Raw genomic sequence first — 16027 nt, 5'->3', positions numbered from 1 at the left:
GTCCATTCGTTTGGGAGCTACAACGCTACAGATAGACACACAGATCAATCAATCAATCAATCAACAGCCAATCGTTGTCCACTGCTGAACATAGGCCTCTCCCAAGGTGCGCCAAAGCTCCCTGTCCTCCGTCTTCCGGATCCAATTGGTGCCCGCCACGATGTACACGTTAAAATAACAATACCTCTTTTTTTACGACGGTGTTTAAAAATAAGAAACCTTTATAAAAAATACTGTACAAAAAATAGTAAAACTCAAAATTAAATAATATAAACTTAATACTAATAGTATTAATAATTATCAATACAAAAATATATTTATTGTATGATCTAATTTGATTTAACACTTCTTATAAAGAAAAAGAAGGTTTCTATACAGCTGTGGGATACTTGAGGCCATTACGAAATATGGATACTATTATAAACTTTTTCGTTTATAATGTATGAATTTTCTGTAGTATTTCATCATTGGCCAATTTTCCCATCCGCGTTCCAATTTTAAATAATAAAAAAAAACATCAATGTGCAAAATCCACGTGAACAAATTCACGAGAACAGGCCATAAAAGTCTACATGACTCCGTAATATTCCATTTAAAGCTTATCTTTATAACGATGCACGTATCATATCGCTTTATACAAACACACGTACTTGAAAGGTGTACATATATTTAATATATGATAGTTTAGTAGGCGGACTGACAAATAACTATAGGCACAAGGGACATAACATCTTAGTTCCCAAGGTTGGTGGCGCATTGGTGATGTAAGCGTTAACATTTCTTACAATGCCAATGTCTATGGGCGTTGGTGACCACATACCAGGTGGCCCATACGCTCGTCCGCCTTCCTATTCTATAAAAAATAAATAAAAAATGAGCCATCTACTGGTAACTCGTCACTACCACCCATAGCTCTGTCAGAAATATTAACCATTCCTTACATCGCTGATGCGCTACCAACCTTGGTTACTGAGATGTGATGTTCCTTGTATTATAATTACGCTGACTCATCCCTTAAACTGCAACATAACAATACTAAATATTGCTGTTTGGCAGTCGAGCTAGTACAAAGCCCTATCACCAAGTACACTAAGGCTATTATGAGTAAGTGTAATGCTTCTATCTTCTACACTTTAGAGGTAAAGTGATTGATTTTCTTCTTGAAATGTCAACATAATAGGAAAGATGTCTGTCTAATGGTCAGTTTCTGAAGTTTTCTGTTAAATTATCACTAGCTTTTACTTCAATGCTATTTAACAATAGACTGAGTGTGAGTGAGTACCTGATCAGTTGGACTTGCATAAATTCCAACCAAGTTATAATATTATTACACAATTTAACTGACCTAAATATTTTGGTGTATTTTCTGAAATCATGTCAGTAGGACGAAAGTTGACATTCGAATGGCTTTCATTAAATATTAACATAAGAATCATAACATGTTCTTGTTTACATATATATTTTAAGAAGTATACATATAGACTAATTGCATATAATTTAATTGTATTATATGGTACTATATGTATTATATGGTATTATATGGTTATCCATGACATTACATGGAATTTATGCATAATAAAAACACCACGTTTAAACATTCACAGTTACTATGGGACCTAAAATTTCAATTTTTTCAATTTTGGTTTATTCACCTTTTAACCTAATACAGAGGTTTTTAATATTGATGTTTATTGGTGTAATAATTAAAAAGTGCGTGGTACCCACCGCTATGGGCCTGCACAGCGCCCTTCGTATGAAACTAATTAATTAACGCTAATAAGCGACTTAAAACGTAATTCTATCACAATCCATAACAGTGCGAATCAGATTTAATTCTCAATCAAAACCCTATTTTTTATATTCTGTTAATTAATAATAAAAAATCGAACATTTTTTATCGTGTGCACTTAACTTTATCATATAATCCGCACTTCATAGAAAACCACGAAGAGAATGCTCAAATCAGACCGTTGCCTGGCAACCAAATAACAATTTTGAAATATCTTCGCTTTTCAAAACTATCACAGTTCAATCGGATAAAGAACGGTGGCCGCACGCATTCGAAATTTAAAAAAAAACGCGCTTTTATTTTTGCTAAATATAAAAACCACAGATTCAATATATAATTATTATCAAAGTTTTATTCGTTCCAAGAAAATCGATGATGACCTTAACATTTTGAATGGTGCAATGTATTGATTGAAGCTTAAGGCGCTACAAACTAGGGCAGGTGAGGCGTCTTGTGTAGTTTATGGATTTAAAGTTATCGGATTTTCCATCTCGTTTACACTCGCGGTGCTTTCTAGTGCTTTCTCTTGCACCAATTAAAGTTTTATAAGATCGCTTTCATAGTATATCAAGGACAATTTTATGCTTTAGATATTAATGTGTATTGTTTGTTTGTTATGTTACCCGAGTTTATTGTTAATATGCTATTTTTTTATTTTCTTTATTTTCATCTTTGCCATAAAAATAATAATTAGTAACTTTTTTCAATTATTTTTAGAGGGATATTCATACTTTCTTCATTATCTGTGCTAGTAATATTTTCTCAGCTGTTTTAATTTATACTACTTTCAGTGTAAATTTTAAAGTATCATATTTCAAATATTGATATGAAAAATACTCATCATGTATTCTACCGTCAAGCAGCACTTCTAAGGTACTATTTTTGTGTTACTGTTTAAAGGGTACTGTAGCCTGTGTTAATTACCAGGTAGGCAGCGCATTGGCGATCTAATAGATGGTTTATATTTCATACAAAACCAATATACGCGTGGTGACCACTTACCATTAGATGCTTCATTTTTCAGTCTATCTAACGATACAATAAAAGTATTGTAAAAGAATAGTTACACCAATCAAAGTGAAAAACGTCAAAACTTACAAACTTGTTTTATAATATTAGTCATTTACAAGGTAGCGAAACACATTTAGATATTCTAACATCCGCCCGCTAAGGCCACGTGTGAAGGGAGGGGTAGGTGTTTGGTCACTTATATATTAATTTAGGGTATAAGCTATTTCTGTTCTAAATTTCATTCAAATCCGTTCATCAATTTTTGCGTGAAAGAGTGACAAAGATTCATCCATCTTCAAATTTTCGCGTTTATTATATTAGTATTAATCAAGTATTATTTACTAATAACTTTGTATATTTGTTAATCATATCCAAATGGTATGGTATCGAGGTTATGCACTGCTTTGTTTTTCATGTATTGTTTTATAAACAAAACAATTTAGTATAAAGTTTAATACAACTCAGGGAAGCGGTCTGGAATTGTTAGTTGAAGTATAAATAGAACCTAACCGCTTTGACAGCGCTGTCGCTTTGTCCGCGCATTTTATTGATTTTTCGCAGAAATTTTGACGTGATATATATATATTGTTTGTTTCTTTTCGAAAATGCCAACGGTATTCTCTTTCAAATCATGTTAAACCTTTTTTTTCAATACTTAAATTCGACTAGTCTAAATGACTTAAATAGTTTTGGTATACCATATTTATTTGTACCGAATATTTGGAAATTATATATAAAGCTTTTTTTTATATTTATATAATCTGTTATATATATATATATAATATTATATATATATATCTATAATATTATCTTTAATATTATATATATATATATATATATATATATATATATATATATATATATATATATATATATATATATAACAGATTATATATACACACAGACAAATCTTTATCATTTTAATAAAAATAAATACATTATTCACGATTACTTAAGCGTAAAATCTTTCGAAATATAAAAATGTTAACAAAAGTTTTAATGTTCTTCGTAAAAATCTCTTTCTTCACATTTCCTTCATTACGTAACTTTGACGTTATATTTGAAATATACGGAATAAAACAAAAGCCGACATGGCCTAGTAGTTCACAAAGCATGAATCATAGCTGATGATTACGAATTCAAAACAAGACAAGTACCACAGAGTTGTTATGTGCTTAATTTATGTTTATAATTCATCTCGTGCGAAAGAAAACATCGTGAGTACCCACCAACCAGTACTGAAGCAACAAGGTTGAGTAACCTTCCTCCTCAAAGGGAGACGAGGTTCTAGCCCAGCAGTAGTACATTTAAAAACAAGAACCAACAGCTCAACGATATAGGAGCTGTCAAATGGTATGTAGTTTGCAAGTTCGACTCTAACTTATTGGGTTACTGCAACCGTAAATTCATTTTTGCCAACGTACCTTTCGCGATAATCATAGTGAATAATGCCCCAGGATATTATTATTATTAAAAAGCATCTTCATTTAATTTGATATATCTTTCATGGTAATCCAATAACTCAAGCATTTCATTATATTAATGTCTTCCTGACCAATTTCAATAATGGCAATTCTCTAGGGAGACTAACCGTCTGCAAAGAACTTATTATAATGCACAACTCATATGCTCATAATCCATCGGGACGTCAAATCTGGGGCAGGACCATCGGATTTACTACTAGGCATTACGTTGCCAACTACCAGAATTCGGGCTGTTGCCGAGAATTTCTCGACAGGAAAATCCGTATTTTTTTCATTGGGATTTAAACCCGTGTCTTCGGGCTCTGCTGCCTTAGCATCAGTCCCTAGTTATAACAAAAGCAACATCGTATAAATCGATCTCAACAAAATCAAAAATTTAATTAAGTAACAATATACATTACCCAAACAACTATAAGCCGCGGCGCGGCGCTATTACACTAAAAGCTTGCGTTATCAAATTTATAGACAATAGCTATCTGGCGTGGTCAACCGAAAATCCTATCTGTTACAAATATCTATTAAACCTTCGCGTGTTACAGTCATAATGGATACGAGAATTATGATATTACCAGCTAAATCCGACAGACGTTATTCGGCTAGTATATATGTAAGTATATACCAATTTAAACGTTGTAGAAATTATACGCTGCATCCATACTACAAGGTATATTAAAGTAGAGTGCCTGTATTCATATAATACAATTGTTTATAAATTTGAACGTTATAAAATTTGATGTGATGTATTTAGCGGCAAGTTACTAAAGTTAATCACTGCGTATTATAAAACAAAGCCCCCGCGTCTGTCTGTCTGTACGAACGCGATAAACTCAAAAACTACCGAATGGTTTTTGATACGGTTTCACTAATAGACGAAACGATTTATAAGGAAGGTTTAAGTGTATAATTAATGTTTTTTAAAAATTAGCTGAAATATGACCATAATTACCGGTGGTAGAGCTTTGTGCAAGCTCGTCTGGGTAGGTACCACCCACTCATCAGATATTCTACCGCAAAACAGCAATACTTGATATTGTTGTGTTCCGGTTTGAAGGGTGAGTGAGCCAGTGTAATTACAGGCACAAGGGACATAAAATCTTAGTTCCCAAGGTTGGTGGCGCATTGGCTATAAGCGATGGTTGACATTTCTTAGAATGCCAATGTCTAAGGGCGTTTGGTGACCACTTACCATCAGGTTGCCCATATGCTCGTCCACCTTCCTATTCTATAAAAAAAAAAAAAATGTTAAAGATGTCGATTGGGTGCTTTATTGACGTATGCCGCGTATTTAATTTACATACATATGTATAATTATTTATATAGGCCATTATTCTGCCTCGTTGGTCTAGTGAGTTACTGTCGAAAATTCTCAATAGCAGCCTGGAGTCTGGAAGTTGGAAATGTGTACACTCCCGTACCTCGGAAAGCACGTAAAGCCGTTGGTCCTGCGCTTGAATTCTTTACGGTCGTGTCGGATTGCCGTCCCATCGGATTATGAGAGCAAGAGAATAGAGAGTGCACCTGTGTTTGCGTATACACTTGTGCAAATGAATATGTCCTGCGCAGTTTTCTAACCCCTCCTTAGATTGGCCGTGGCCGTCTTCGGTCTGGAGGACATTATTATTATTCTACCGGTGTGAAGTCGGAACGGTTTGTTAGTAGTATATAAACCTAAACTGAAATAATACGTACATGTGCTAACTTTTATGGTATTTTTTCAAACGGTGAAGGTCTATTAATTTCAAAGATCCCATACAAATTTTGATATATAAAGAATATTAGATAGAAGAATAACTCACGATTAAGAAATGGTAAAAGATAAGTGATCACATTGTTGTAATTTGTCAGAGAAGTTATCATTGAGATTGTCGCATTATTTTGTCAATATAAAGTACCTACGCTATAAAATAAAAAAATGCTATTTTAAGCTGACAAATTTTGAACGTTTATTATGTGCGACGATTTCAATTATAATATTATGTATAGTATTTAAAATTGTTTATATTCTATTTTATGTTTGCATTGACCAAATAATAAATAAATGTGCTGTCGAATTGGAGGGTGTTAGTAGCTACGACACAGTCTAATATTATAATTACTATCGTATGTATTGTATAAATTATTCAAAATAAATAAAATAAACAAATAAAAAAAAATAATTTTTTGCGCTTTGCAATATTTATTGACGAGTCGAGGCGTTTTTCCGTAACGTGAGTTTTTGTTTTAAGTTACTGTAAATGGTAACTTATATATATTATGTTTAGCAATATCAGATATGAAGGAAATAACTACGTCAAAACTAGCGTTGAAGTGTTTAAAGCATAGATAAAGTTTGAACGAATTTATTACGACCCGGTTTTCAGCTATCTCGATGTTTCAAGGGCTCGATAAAGTTTCGCATTGCACTAATTGATAACGCGAATTGACGGTAAAATTTTAATTAAATAACGCTTAAGAGTTAAAATTAATCCAAATATTTACAGCGACAGCCTAACTTCACACGAGTAGAAATGGTTCTTCGGGCATTATATTTATTATGTAATATATTCCATAACTTTTCTCAATAAATGGGCTAAATAACACAAAAAGATTTCTTCGAGGTTTTATTATTGCTCATCTCGCCAATGTCTATGGGCGGTGGTGACCACTTACCATCAGGTGACACATTTGCTCGTCCGCCAGCCTATAACATAAAAAAAATGATGAACGATGTATTTATTTTTTGACGTCTTCTTCAATGAATTATGTATTTCTTCTTAAATCATACAAAATGCTTTATATATATTTCAACAGATTCAAAAAACCAAGATGGATGACCGTACAGTCGACTTGATTTTCGGTGGCTCACTGAAGTCTCTTCCACCAGTCAGCTCCAAGATTGTGAGGATTTTCACCAGTTCAACTTTTACAGGTAAGCTTAATAATCAGGCTTTCGAAGCCTTTGTAGCTGAAATTCCATCCTATATCAAAAACTAATAGCGTACAAGAAGTTAAAGAAGTAAAAGTGTACAAGTGTGTACACAAGTAATCTAGAGACACGTTTAAATTAATTAGTTACAAAAAAAATTACTGACACACTAAAAGATAAAGAAATAAAAATTATAATTTAGATTTATTACTACCCTCCATTAGTGTGAGGAAGTGGGGGGGGGGGTTTAAAAGGTGTTAATCTCAGCGTCCTTTTCCGTACACCTGACGTCTATCGAGCTAATATTTATAGAAAACTGTAACATACAAACTCACCTTTACATTTACAGTATTAGTTAGGATTACGTAACATATAAAGTTGGTGAATAAAACATATCTATGGACGATTAAAAGGCTAAAACTTTGCCTCTGGGATAAATAACATTAACTGCCAACGACTTAAGCAGCGCTGTAATTATGTTGCCCGTTATCTTCTTATCAACCATTTAAAATAACGCCAATTAACGGTAAAGTTAAACACTTAAAGTGATGATTATACAATAATTATCAAGAAGTGATCTAGAGTTAGCGAATACGTTCAACAATTCGCGCCGAAATATACCACGAAAAATTTCTAAGTATGAGTCAGTCATCTTTGTCTAGTTCATTTTTTTAAAACTACGCCATCCAGATGCCGACGACGAATGCACATATTTGCGCGAGTACATCCACGCAATGGACGTGTAACCGGGTTCATACACAAGCAAGAAGGATTGCATAAAATTACTTACTAGAATTTTATCTCCAAAATAGTAACTATATTGTACTTTTTTTTAACTATTTAATTCGCAATGCTGGACACAATAACAATTAATATTCTTACAGTTACAAAATAGATCTTATCTTTGTAGCAATACAAGCTACAATTCATTTGCTTCAATATTTTTGATTTAATTAATTCGATGAATAAGTTTTTGTTGGTCGACAAAAATATGGAGTTTCTTGGCAAACGTCCGCATACGTAATGAATTTGGATGCTAGCCATTTTTCCTCAGGTAAAAATGTGTAAAAGCAAATCTTTTTTCCATAGAAGTGTCTTAATTAAAACATATGTTACAGGATTCGTTTATATTTCAAATTTAGAACACTTTTATTTGAAATATAACGGACGTTTCGTGAAATTTTAATACATTACTATTACTTTTTGGATCTTGCACCATATAATAACGTGATTTAAAGTTTATATAGAACATTATTGCGCATGGAGTAATATAGTTATAAATTAATTAAATACCAAACCGAACAAAACGGAAAGAAATTTATTAGTTACTCTCATCCGATAAACAAATAAAATAATTTTTTGAAAGCATGAATATTTTAAAAATATTTTTATACAAATTTATAAATCGGTATTAATGAAACACAATATTACAAAAAAAAACTTTTAATATCCTGCGCCAAATGCAGATAGAATGCGGATCACCGCAATGGCATCAACTGTTTGCGTTTGGTTAACTATTTTGTTTATGAGCCAAAAGATAACTATTTGTATACCTACATAATCATATTTATTTACATTAAATATAACATGCTAAATAGCAATTTCGTATTATATGACATTAAAAAATGTAAAAACAACTCAACGAAACGCAAAAGCGCAGTTTAAAACAACCCCAATGCTTATATATATAATAAAAGTGCTTGGCTTAACCAGAATGCGTGAATCTTAACCGATGATCGTGGGTTCAAATCCGGGCAAGCACCACTGAATTTCCATGTGCTTAATTTGTGATTATAATTCATCTCGTGTTTTACGGTAAAGGAAAACATCGTGAGGAAACCTGCATGTGTCTAATTTCATTAAAATTCTACCACATGTGTATTCTACCAACCCGCATTGGAGCAGCGTGGTGGAATAAATCCAAACCTTCTCCTCAAAAAGGGAGAGGAGGCCTTAGCCCAGCAGTGGAACATTAACAGGCTGTTACTGTACTGTAAGTTGTACTTATCATTACACCGCCGGTCGTCATACAAAACATCACGATGAAACCAACAAAGCTCCATCACACCTCTACCAATCTGAAATGGAACAGCGTGGTGGAATACGATCCTAAATCTACTTGAGAGGAATTGAGCATTTGCATAGTAGTTGGATATTAGTGACAATTAGCGTCAATAGTGCAATGGTATACCACCTAACGATAACGAAGTCACAGGTTCGATCCCTTGGGCTATTCTCCCCACTGCTACCATTGGCTGTACGCTTATTAAAAGGGCTTACCATACTACCTAAGAAAAAACTTCAATTTATATACATTGCATAATGATACCACTTGTCCAATTTCGGCTTTGTCAGACATCCTAGCCAGTTGTAAAATGTATATTATGTAAATGTATATATATACATACACATACCACCTGGTATCTACTATTTACTATAAAAGTCTAATTGGACGACAGTGGTGAATTAGGCTTAGCATTTTATACCAACTTTCAACAATTCTGAACTAGTTACATAAAATACTATAAATAGAAAAATAATTAAAATGTTCAAGTAAATACTGATATATCTCTTTCTGACATTATTGTTTTGACATTCAAAAGAATAGCATTATTTAACTAGAATCACCCGATACGCAACTTTTTTTTTTACTTTATATTTAGGCAAAACCGTTATTTTCGACTATTTTAAAATTAGCATAGAAGTAAGAAAGTTGTGTTACTCATAATATTAATTACAGTATTGTCATAGCTAATTAAATTAGCTAACGAATTTAACAAAGCAATACTAATATGAAGGAAAAACAAATATTGTTATACCGCGATAATGTAATTGAACAAAATTGCACCCAGACCAATTTTTTTAATTTAATCAAGTCGAGTTTCCAAGTATCACTTCCGAGTATTACTTACTTATAAATTGCGTGACAAGACATGGTTGATTGTTACGAAGCGACTTGTACTACATAATATAACATAAGCATACACATCGTATACAAGTAAGCACAGTGTTGCCCTACCTTCACATAATTTATGTAGCTGCCGGCTTATAAATTCATGTTTTACTGAAATAAAACTTGCGGTAACGCTATTAAAAGAGTAATATTAAAATATTTTTTTTTTATAGACAAGCTTTTGCTTGGCGGTAATTTTGAAAAAAAAAAATGATTCAAAGTAATAATGTATTCAATGTAGGGCCGAAGATGGCCCAGTTGTTAGAAAGCGTGATTCTTAACCAATGATTGAGCGTTCAAAACTCAGGCAAGCACTGAAGTTTCTTGTGTTTAATATGTGTGTCTACAAAAGCTTACTACCCGCCTAAAAAGTGACAGATGGACGGAAAAACTCAAGTCAAAGTCAAAATCTTTATTCAACCTAAAAAATACACTTATTCTACTTATTGACTGTCAATAAAAATCCACCCCCATCACCACTTTCCGAGGAAAGAATTATTTCTTTCATATATCATAAAAACAAACAGTTATATATTATCAATTTAATAATAAATTCATTGTGATGAAGTCATGAGTGTCTTGTATAAGCCAATACCGGAATACAACAAGTGCACCGTGCCAGGCTTGAGCCAAGCCCGCCAGTCTGGCGCCAATAGGGTGCTTTTAAATCGTATGACGACACCGACGACGTCATACACTTCATTATATTCTCACTGGCACCAGGGTGAGCAAAAATTTCAGCTATGTCAGTTGTGTGGAATTGTTTTCTTAATTAATATGTTTGAAATATATTTAAAAGTATATATTTTTTCAATCAAGTAAGACTTAGAAAGTTTAACACGTAATATAAAGCTTGCAGTATTATTATATCAATATAAATTAACTACCGAAATTAACGCATCAGGATGTGCAAAAATTTCCACTGAAACGATTGTGTGGATTAGTTTTTTAATTCAGTTGCAATATAATTGAACTGTGTGGTAGGGCTTTGTGCAAGCGCGTCTGGTTAGATACCACACATTCATTGGATATTTTTCCTGCAAATCAGCAATGCTTAGTATTGTTATGTTCCGGTTTGAAGAGTGAGCCGGCGTTACTACAGGAACAATTAATTAAACATATTAACTTCATATCTCTATCTCTATATTAGTGAAATGTCGCAACCCAAATTACACTGACGCGCTATTTTAATACGTGTATCCTTTAAATGTTATAATTATTAAAGTCAGTGTCGCATATCACTTTCCGACATTTCGGTATCGTATTCTGTGGTGAGTTTCGAGTCTGTGAAGGATCGGAATTCTTCCATAGAAAGTTGATATGCCTCCACTAAAAGTGTTATGTGATTCTGCGTTATATACTCTTCATTAGTAAAGGAGATGACTTTTCAGCGTAATTTAATGACAACTAATTATTATTCTATGATTCTAGATACTACGATGGAAAGAAACACGTTAATGGCAAAATGTTATCCCAGAATAAAGGACTATTGTCGAGAAAAACATGGTTTGGAATTTCAGGTATGTTAAATATTTTGAGAATTAAGATAGACTTGTAATTAGAACGTGTTATTTTATACGTTGTGGGTAAGTTCCCCTCCCGATTTCAACGGAGTCCTAAGCCGAGGTCCGGCCTCACAGGAGGCACCCTTAGGACGTCCGCCTCTCTTGAGCCCTGTGTGGCTCCCAACATCCAGCTGAGTTCAACTCGCCCATCCCGCCCGGTGACGCTGTAGAGGCCAGTAAGGCCAACAGTATTACACAACTCGAAAAAAAAAAAGTTGTGGGTAAGACCTGGACAAGCGACTTTGAATTTTCATATACGCTCAATTTGTGTGAATAACTTCCGAACACGAAACAAATGCTTGTCACGTAAATAGTATAAATTAAAACTGCGAAGCGCAGTTACTTATATGATAATATTATATGCTAAAACCTTTTCCAAAATGCGCTTTCTAGTATAATTTTTATTTGCATTGGTTAAATAGTTTTTCAGTTAGGCAAAACAAAAAAAATGTTTGTAATTTACTAGTATATAGATATATATGTACAAATTACAATGTTCGTAACAGCATACAGCGTCACAAACGCCACTGCAGACTCTTGAACGTATAGCTTAATTGTCAAAGCATTTTGAAGTGACGAGAGTGTAGGTATGTTCAAATACCGTTGAATCGCAATACTTGATGAAAAAAACAACAAAAAAGCACACAGTACGTGACAGAATTCAAAACCTAATTTTACTTAAAATTTTTTGTTACAAACGTTTCGTTGACAAACGTTACTTATAAAAACGTTGCCATTCAAAATCGATATCACATTAAATTCCATATCATTAAATAAAATTTTATAGAAAACGTTTTTTTTACGCGGTTAGACACTAAGTTTACTAAAAAATAACAGTTATTTTATTTGATGATTCAATATGTAAAAAAAAGAATAACTTTGGCAGTCGAATAGAGTACGACTACATACAAAAACTACACGACATTAAAAATCTAGCGATGTTTTGAATTATGAATCAAATCCCTTGTCGCCTTTATGTACTCATACGTGTTCGCGCTAATCTCTGAAGCTGCAGCGGGAATTTTCATTTTGCTTTCACCAATAGACATATCGATTAACGAGTAAGGATTAGTTATTTTATGAACAGAACAATATTTTTCAGTCCATTTTTAACTACAGTCAATGTCAAACCAAGAGTTCTTAACATTAATGGAGTATATAATCTAATTTGGAGAATATTATAGAAAATATAATTACTCATCATAATTATTTATAAATCTGTTTAGTTTGGAATATTGGTAATTCCTTAAAACGAGTATTGCCAGTATACTTAAAAAAATAAAGATTAAACGATGAAGAAAAGTTCGCCACGCTCTGTAAATCTATTTATTGTTATCTGCGCGCAGACGAGGCGAGTCAGTAATAAAATCTAATGTTTATAACATTTTTCTTTGGGATAAGTTACCCAAACACACTTAAACGTTTAGACCGGTTGTATTTTTTTTTATTTTACTTATTCACTTGTAATCAAAAGCGTTACAGAAATGTTTGTACAGTTATAACTTACTACTAAGGTACACACATGTACATGATTACAATTTTGATTATGAAAAATTTAAATTAGATAATATAAAAGTATAATGTACAATAAAATATACGACAAGCCGGTTGGCGTGGTTGGTAGATACTTGCCTTTCACGCCGAAGGTTGTGGGTTCGATTCCCACCTAGGATAGACATTTGTGTGCATGAACATGTCTTTTTGTCCTGAGTCTGGGTGTAATTATCTATATAAGTTATTTACAAAATATAAATAGTATATTTAGTATATCAGTTGTCTGGTTTCCATAGCACAAACTTTGTACAAAATTAATTTGGGATCAGATGGCCGTGTGTGAAAAATGTCCCAGGATATTGTTATTATTATTATTAATATTAATGCGAGAAAATCATAATATTATTATAAAAGAACAGTGCAATCACAGTTCTATTTCATTGTGGTAGCACTTTGTTCCATGTATATATCCCACAGATCCTGAGGTCCTTGATGTAAACCCTGTGCCAGGCTAGCAAAATGTCATTCGATTTCTCTATCGAGAATATCTCATTGGCAACTCAGTCTGAAAGTGGCAATTTTTATACTCCATAGTACGTTACGCCGGTACTGGACCTGATTTTTTTCCGTCGTTTCGGATTTGCTGTCCCATTGGATTATGAGAGTGAGGGAAGAGAGAGCGCACTCCTCGTTGCATACTATATGTCCTGGCTGGGCGACATGGAAGTTTAAGAATGGCCATCTTTGCCAAAATCAATCAAAAATACGTCACAAATTAATCAAATTTCACCACCAATTTTTCTAGCTCGGAAAAAGTATCTTTTACTAAATACTCTCTATGGTATTAGACGGAAGAAATGTGTTAAAAGTTGTTCTTGCTATGGCGTAGCTATTGTAATTTATGTACATAAATATTATATGTATTAATTTACGCTGAGCGAGGATAATTTTGTTTATCCAAAAATTTACTTTGACTAAAGTTGCGTAACGAATATAGCGTTTGATTTATAAAAACTTACGTAACATACTAAGAAATATTTGTTTTTACAAATGTATCGTTTTTCTTCGTATTCGAACGATTATTATTTCAACCGATACTATAAAAATTTATATATTCCGCTTTCCAGTTTCGAGATCCTTCTTAAGGAGAAGATGAATAAAGTGAAACTTGAAATATGTCTATATAATTTATATATATCATATATTTTATTTAATATTAAAATAAAATATATGATCATTTTTAAAAAAAGATTTTTACTTACTTGGTTATAGGGTGTTATGTACCACGCACTTATAACAGATTCTATTGCCAAACGGCAGTTTGAGAGGTGAGGGCCAGTGGATTTATAGACACAAGGAATGTAACATCTTAATTCCCATGATTGGTGGTGTGTTAACTATGTCTATGGATGGTGACCACTTATTACAAAAACCAAAACTGTGGTATGGCTGGTTATTTTCGATAATGATGTTCCCCTGACTGATGACACCGTGATCATTCCAAGTGGAAGCTATGAATTGCGCACGAAATATCATAGTCGCAATCTTTTCTTTTCTATAAGTTTTATTTACGGAGCGGTCAACTACGTAGTTTCCGAAGCACGTAGCTTTACTAAATACTACAAATTTATAGACTCCCAAGTCGTTACTATAAATTTACTAACAGAAAATTGGAGTCTTTTTAGTAGACACACAAAGTTTGAACCCAGGACCTCGGAATCTGCCTTATTCTATGCCACTTAACCAAAGAGACAGTCATAAAAAACAGCTTTATTTATATGTATATTGTCACGGTATTCTCGTGTGTACGGGGTTCGTTCCACCAAGACCGTTACATTAATAAAACTCGTCATAAAGATTATAAAATTTACAACATAAAATATCAGGGGGTGGGCTGTTGACAGTATCTGGTCAATTAAGTTAATATTAATACAATAAAATATTACAAGTGAGTTAGCTGTAAGTGAGTTGGCATCGGTTAAAATTAAATGATAAATTTAAATAGATAAGCAGGATAGTGCAAACCCTGAACGCATTGTCACAATGAGTGAGCAAATAAATAAAAGCAGTGCGAAGCAACAAATAGCACCAGCAGCAACAGCAGGCCACCGGACAAGCAGCCTCTCCTCCACAAAACAGCAGCCTCCAACAGCTCCAAATCAGCAACAATTTCTCGGTTGAGTCCATTGAACAATATTATATTACTTTGTAAAATAATATTAAAATAATATTAGAAAGCAAGAACTATATCTAAATTAATGAAACAAAGCTTTTAAGCAATTCGAATCACATTAGGATTCGACCCAGGTCACCTAGTACATTGACAAAGTCTATATTCAGTTTTTGAATAAAATATGAAGAAATTGATAGAAATAAATACTGAACCACGTGGTATAATGATTAGTGAATGTAATTTATGCATCAACTCACCTCAGGAGTGTTTAAACATGTAGAAATAAGGCAATATATGACTTATATTTTTTAGTATTTGCACGTTGCACGGTTTTGATACAAAGACTGGAATTAAATCAAAGAATAATCGATTAAATACTACTTAAATAACAAATAATATGCCTCGACTAAACGAATACAACGTGTTTTACTTACGGTTTGGTAACCCGAACCTCTCAAATAAGTTTTACAAAGTGGATGAGGTAGGTAACCCTCCGTTAGTATAATTTTCTATATAATCTGAAACGAATATACGAAACCAATACTATATAACTATATAAATATACTATATAATAATAAAAACCAATATACGAAATATATTAACAATATATTCAATGCCAACGATCCACTATATTCAACGAATATACTTACAAA

General features: G+C 32.9%; 2 protein-coding genes across 2 annotated transcripts in view; both read left to right on the top strand.

Moving 5' to 3' along the window:
* Nucleotides 1-16027, top strand: part of LOC126777850 (solute carrier family 12 member 9) — a 272805-nt gene that overhangs the window by 239318 nt on the left and 17460 nt on the right. The window lies entirely within an intron of this gene.
* The window catches only part of LOC126777821 (NACHT and WD repeat domain-containing protein 2), a 42216-nt gene continuing 33278 nt past the window's right edge, over nucleotides 7090-16027 (top strand). Inside the window, exons 1-2 of the mRNA XM_050501001.1 lie at nucleotides 7090-7192; nucleotides 11574-11662. Coding sequence (XP_050356958.1) covers nucleotides 7090-7192; nucleotides 11574-11662 — 192 coding nt within the window. The remainder of the gene's footprint in view (nucleotides 7193-11573; nucleotides 11663-16027) is intronic.

Source organism: Nymphalis io, chromosome 24 (assembly GCF_905147045.1).
Source record: "Nymphalis io chromosome 24, ilAglIoxx1.1, whole genome shotgun sequence".
Classification (NCBI taxonomy): domain Eukaryota; kingdom Metazoa; phylum Arthropoda; class Insecta; order Lepidoptera; family Nymphalidae; genus Nymphalis; species Nymphalis io.
This window is presented reverse-complemented; position numbering and strand designations above follow the sequence as displayed.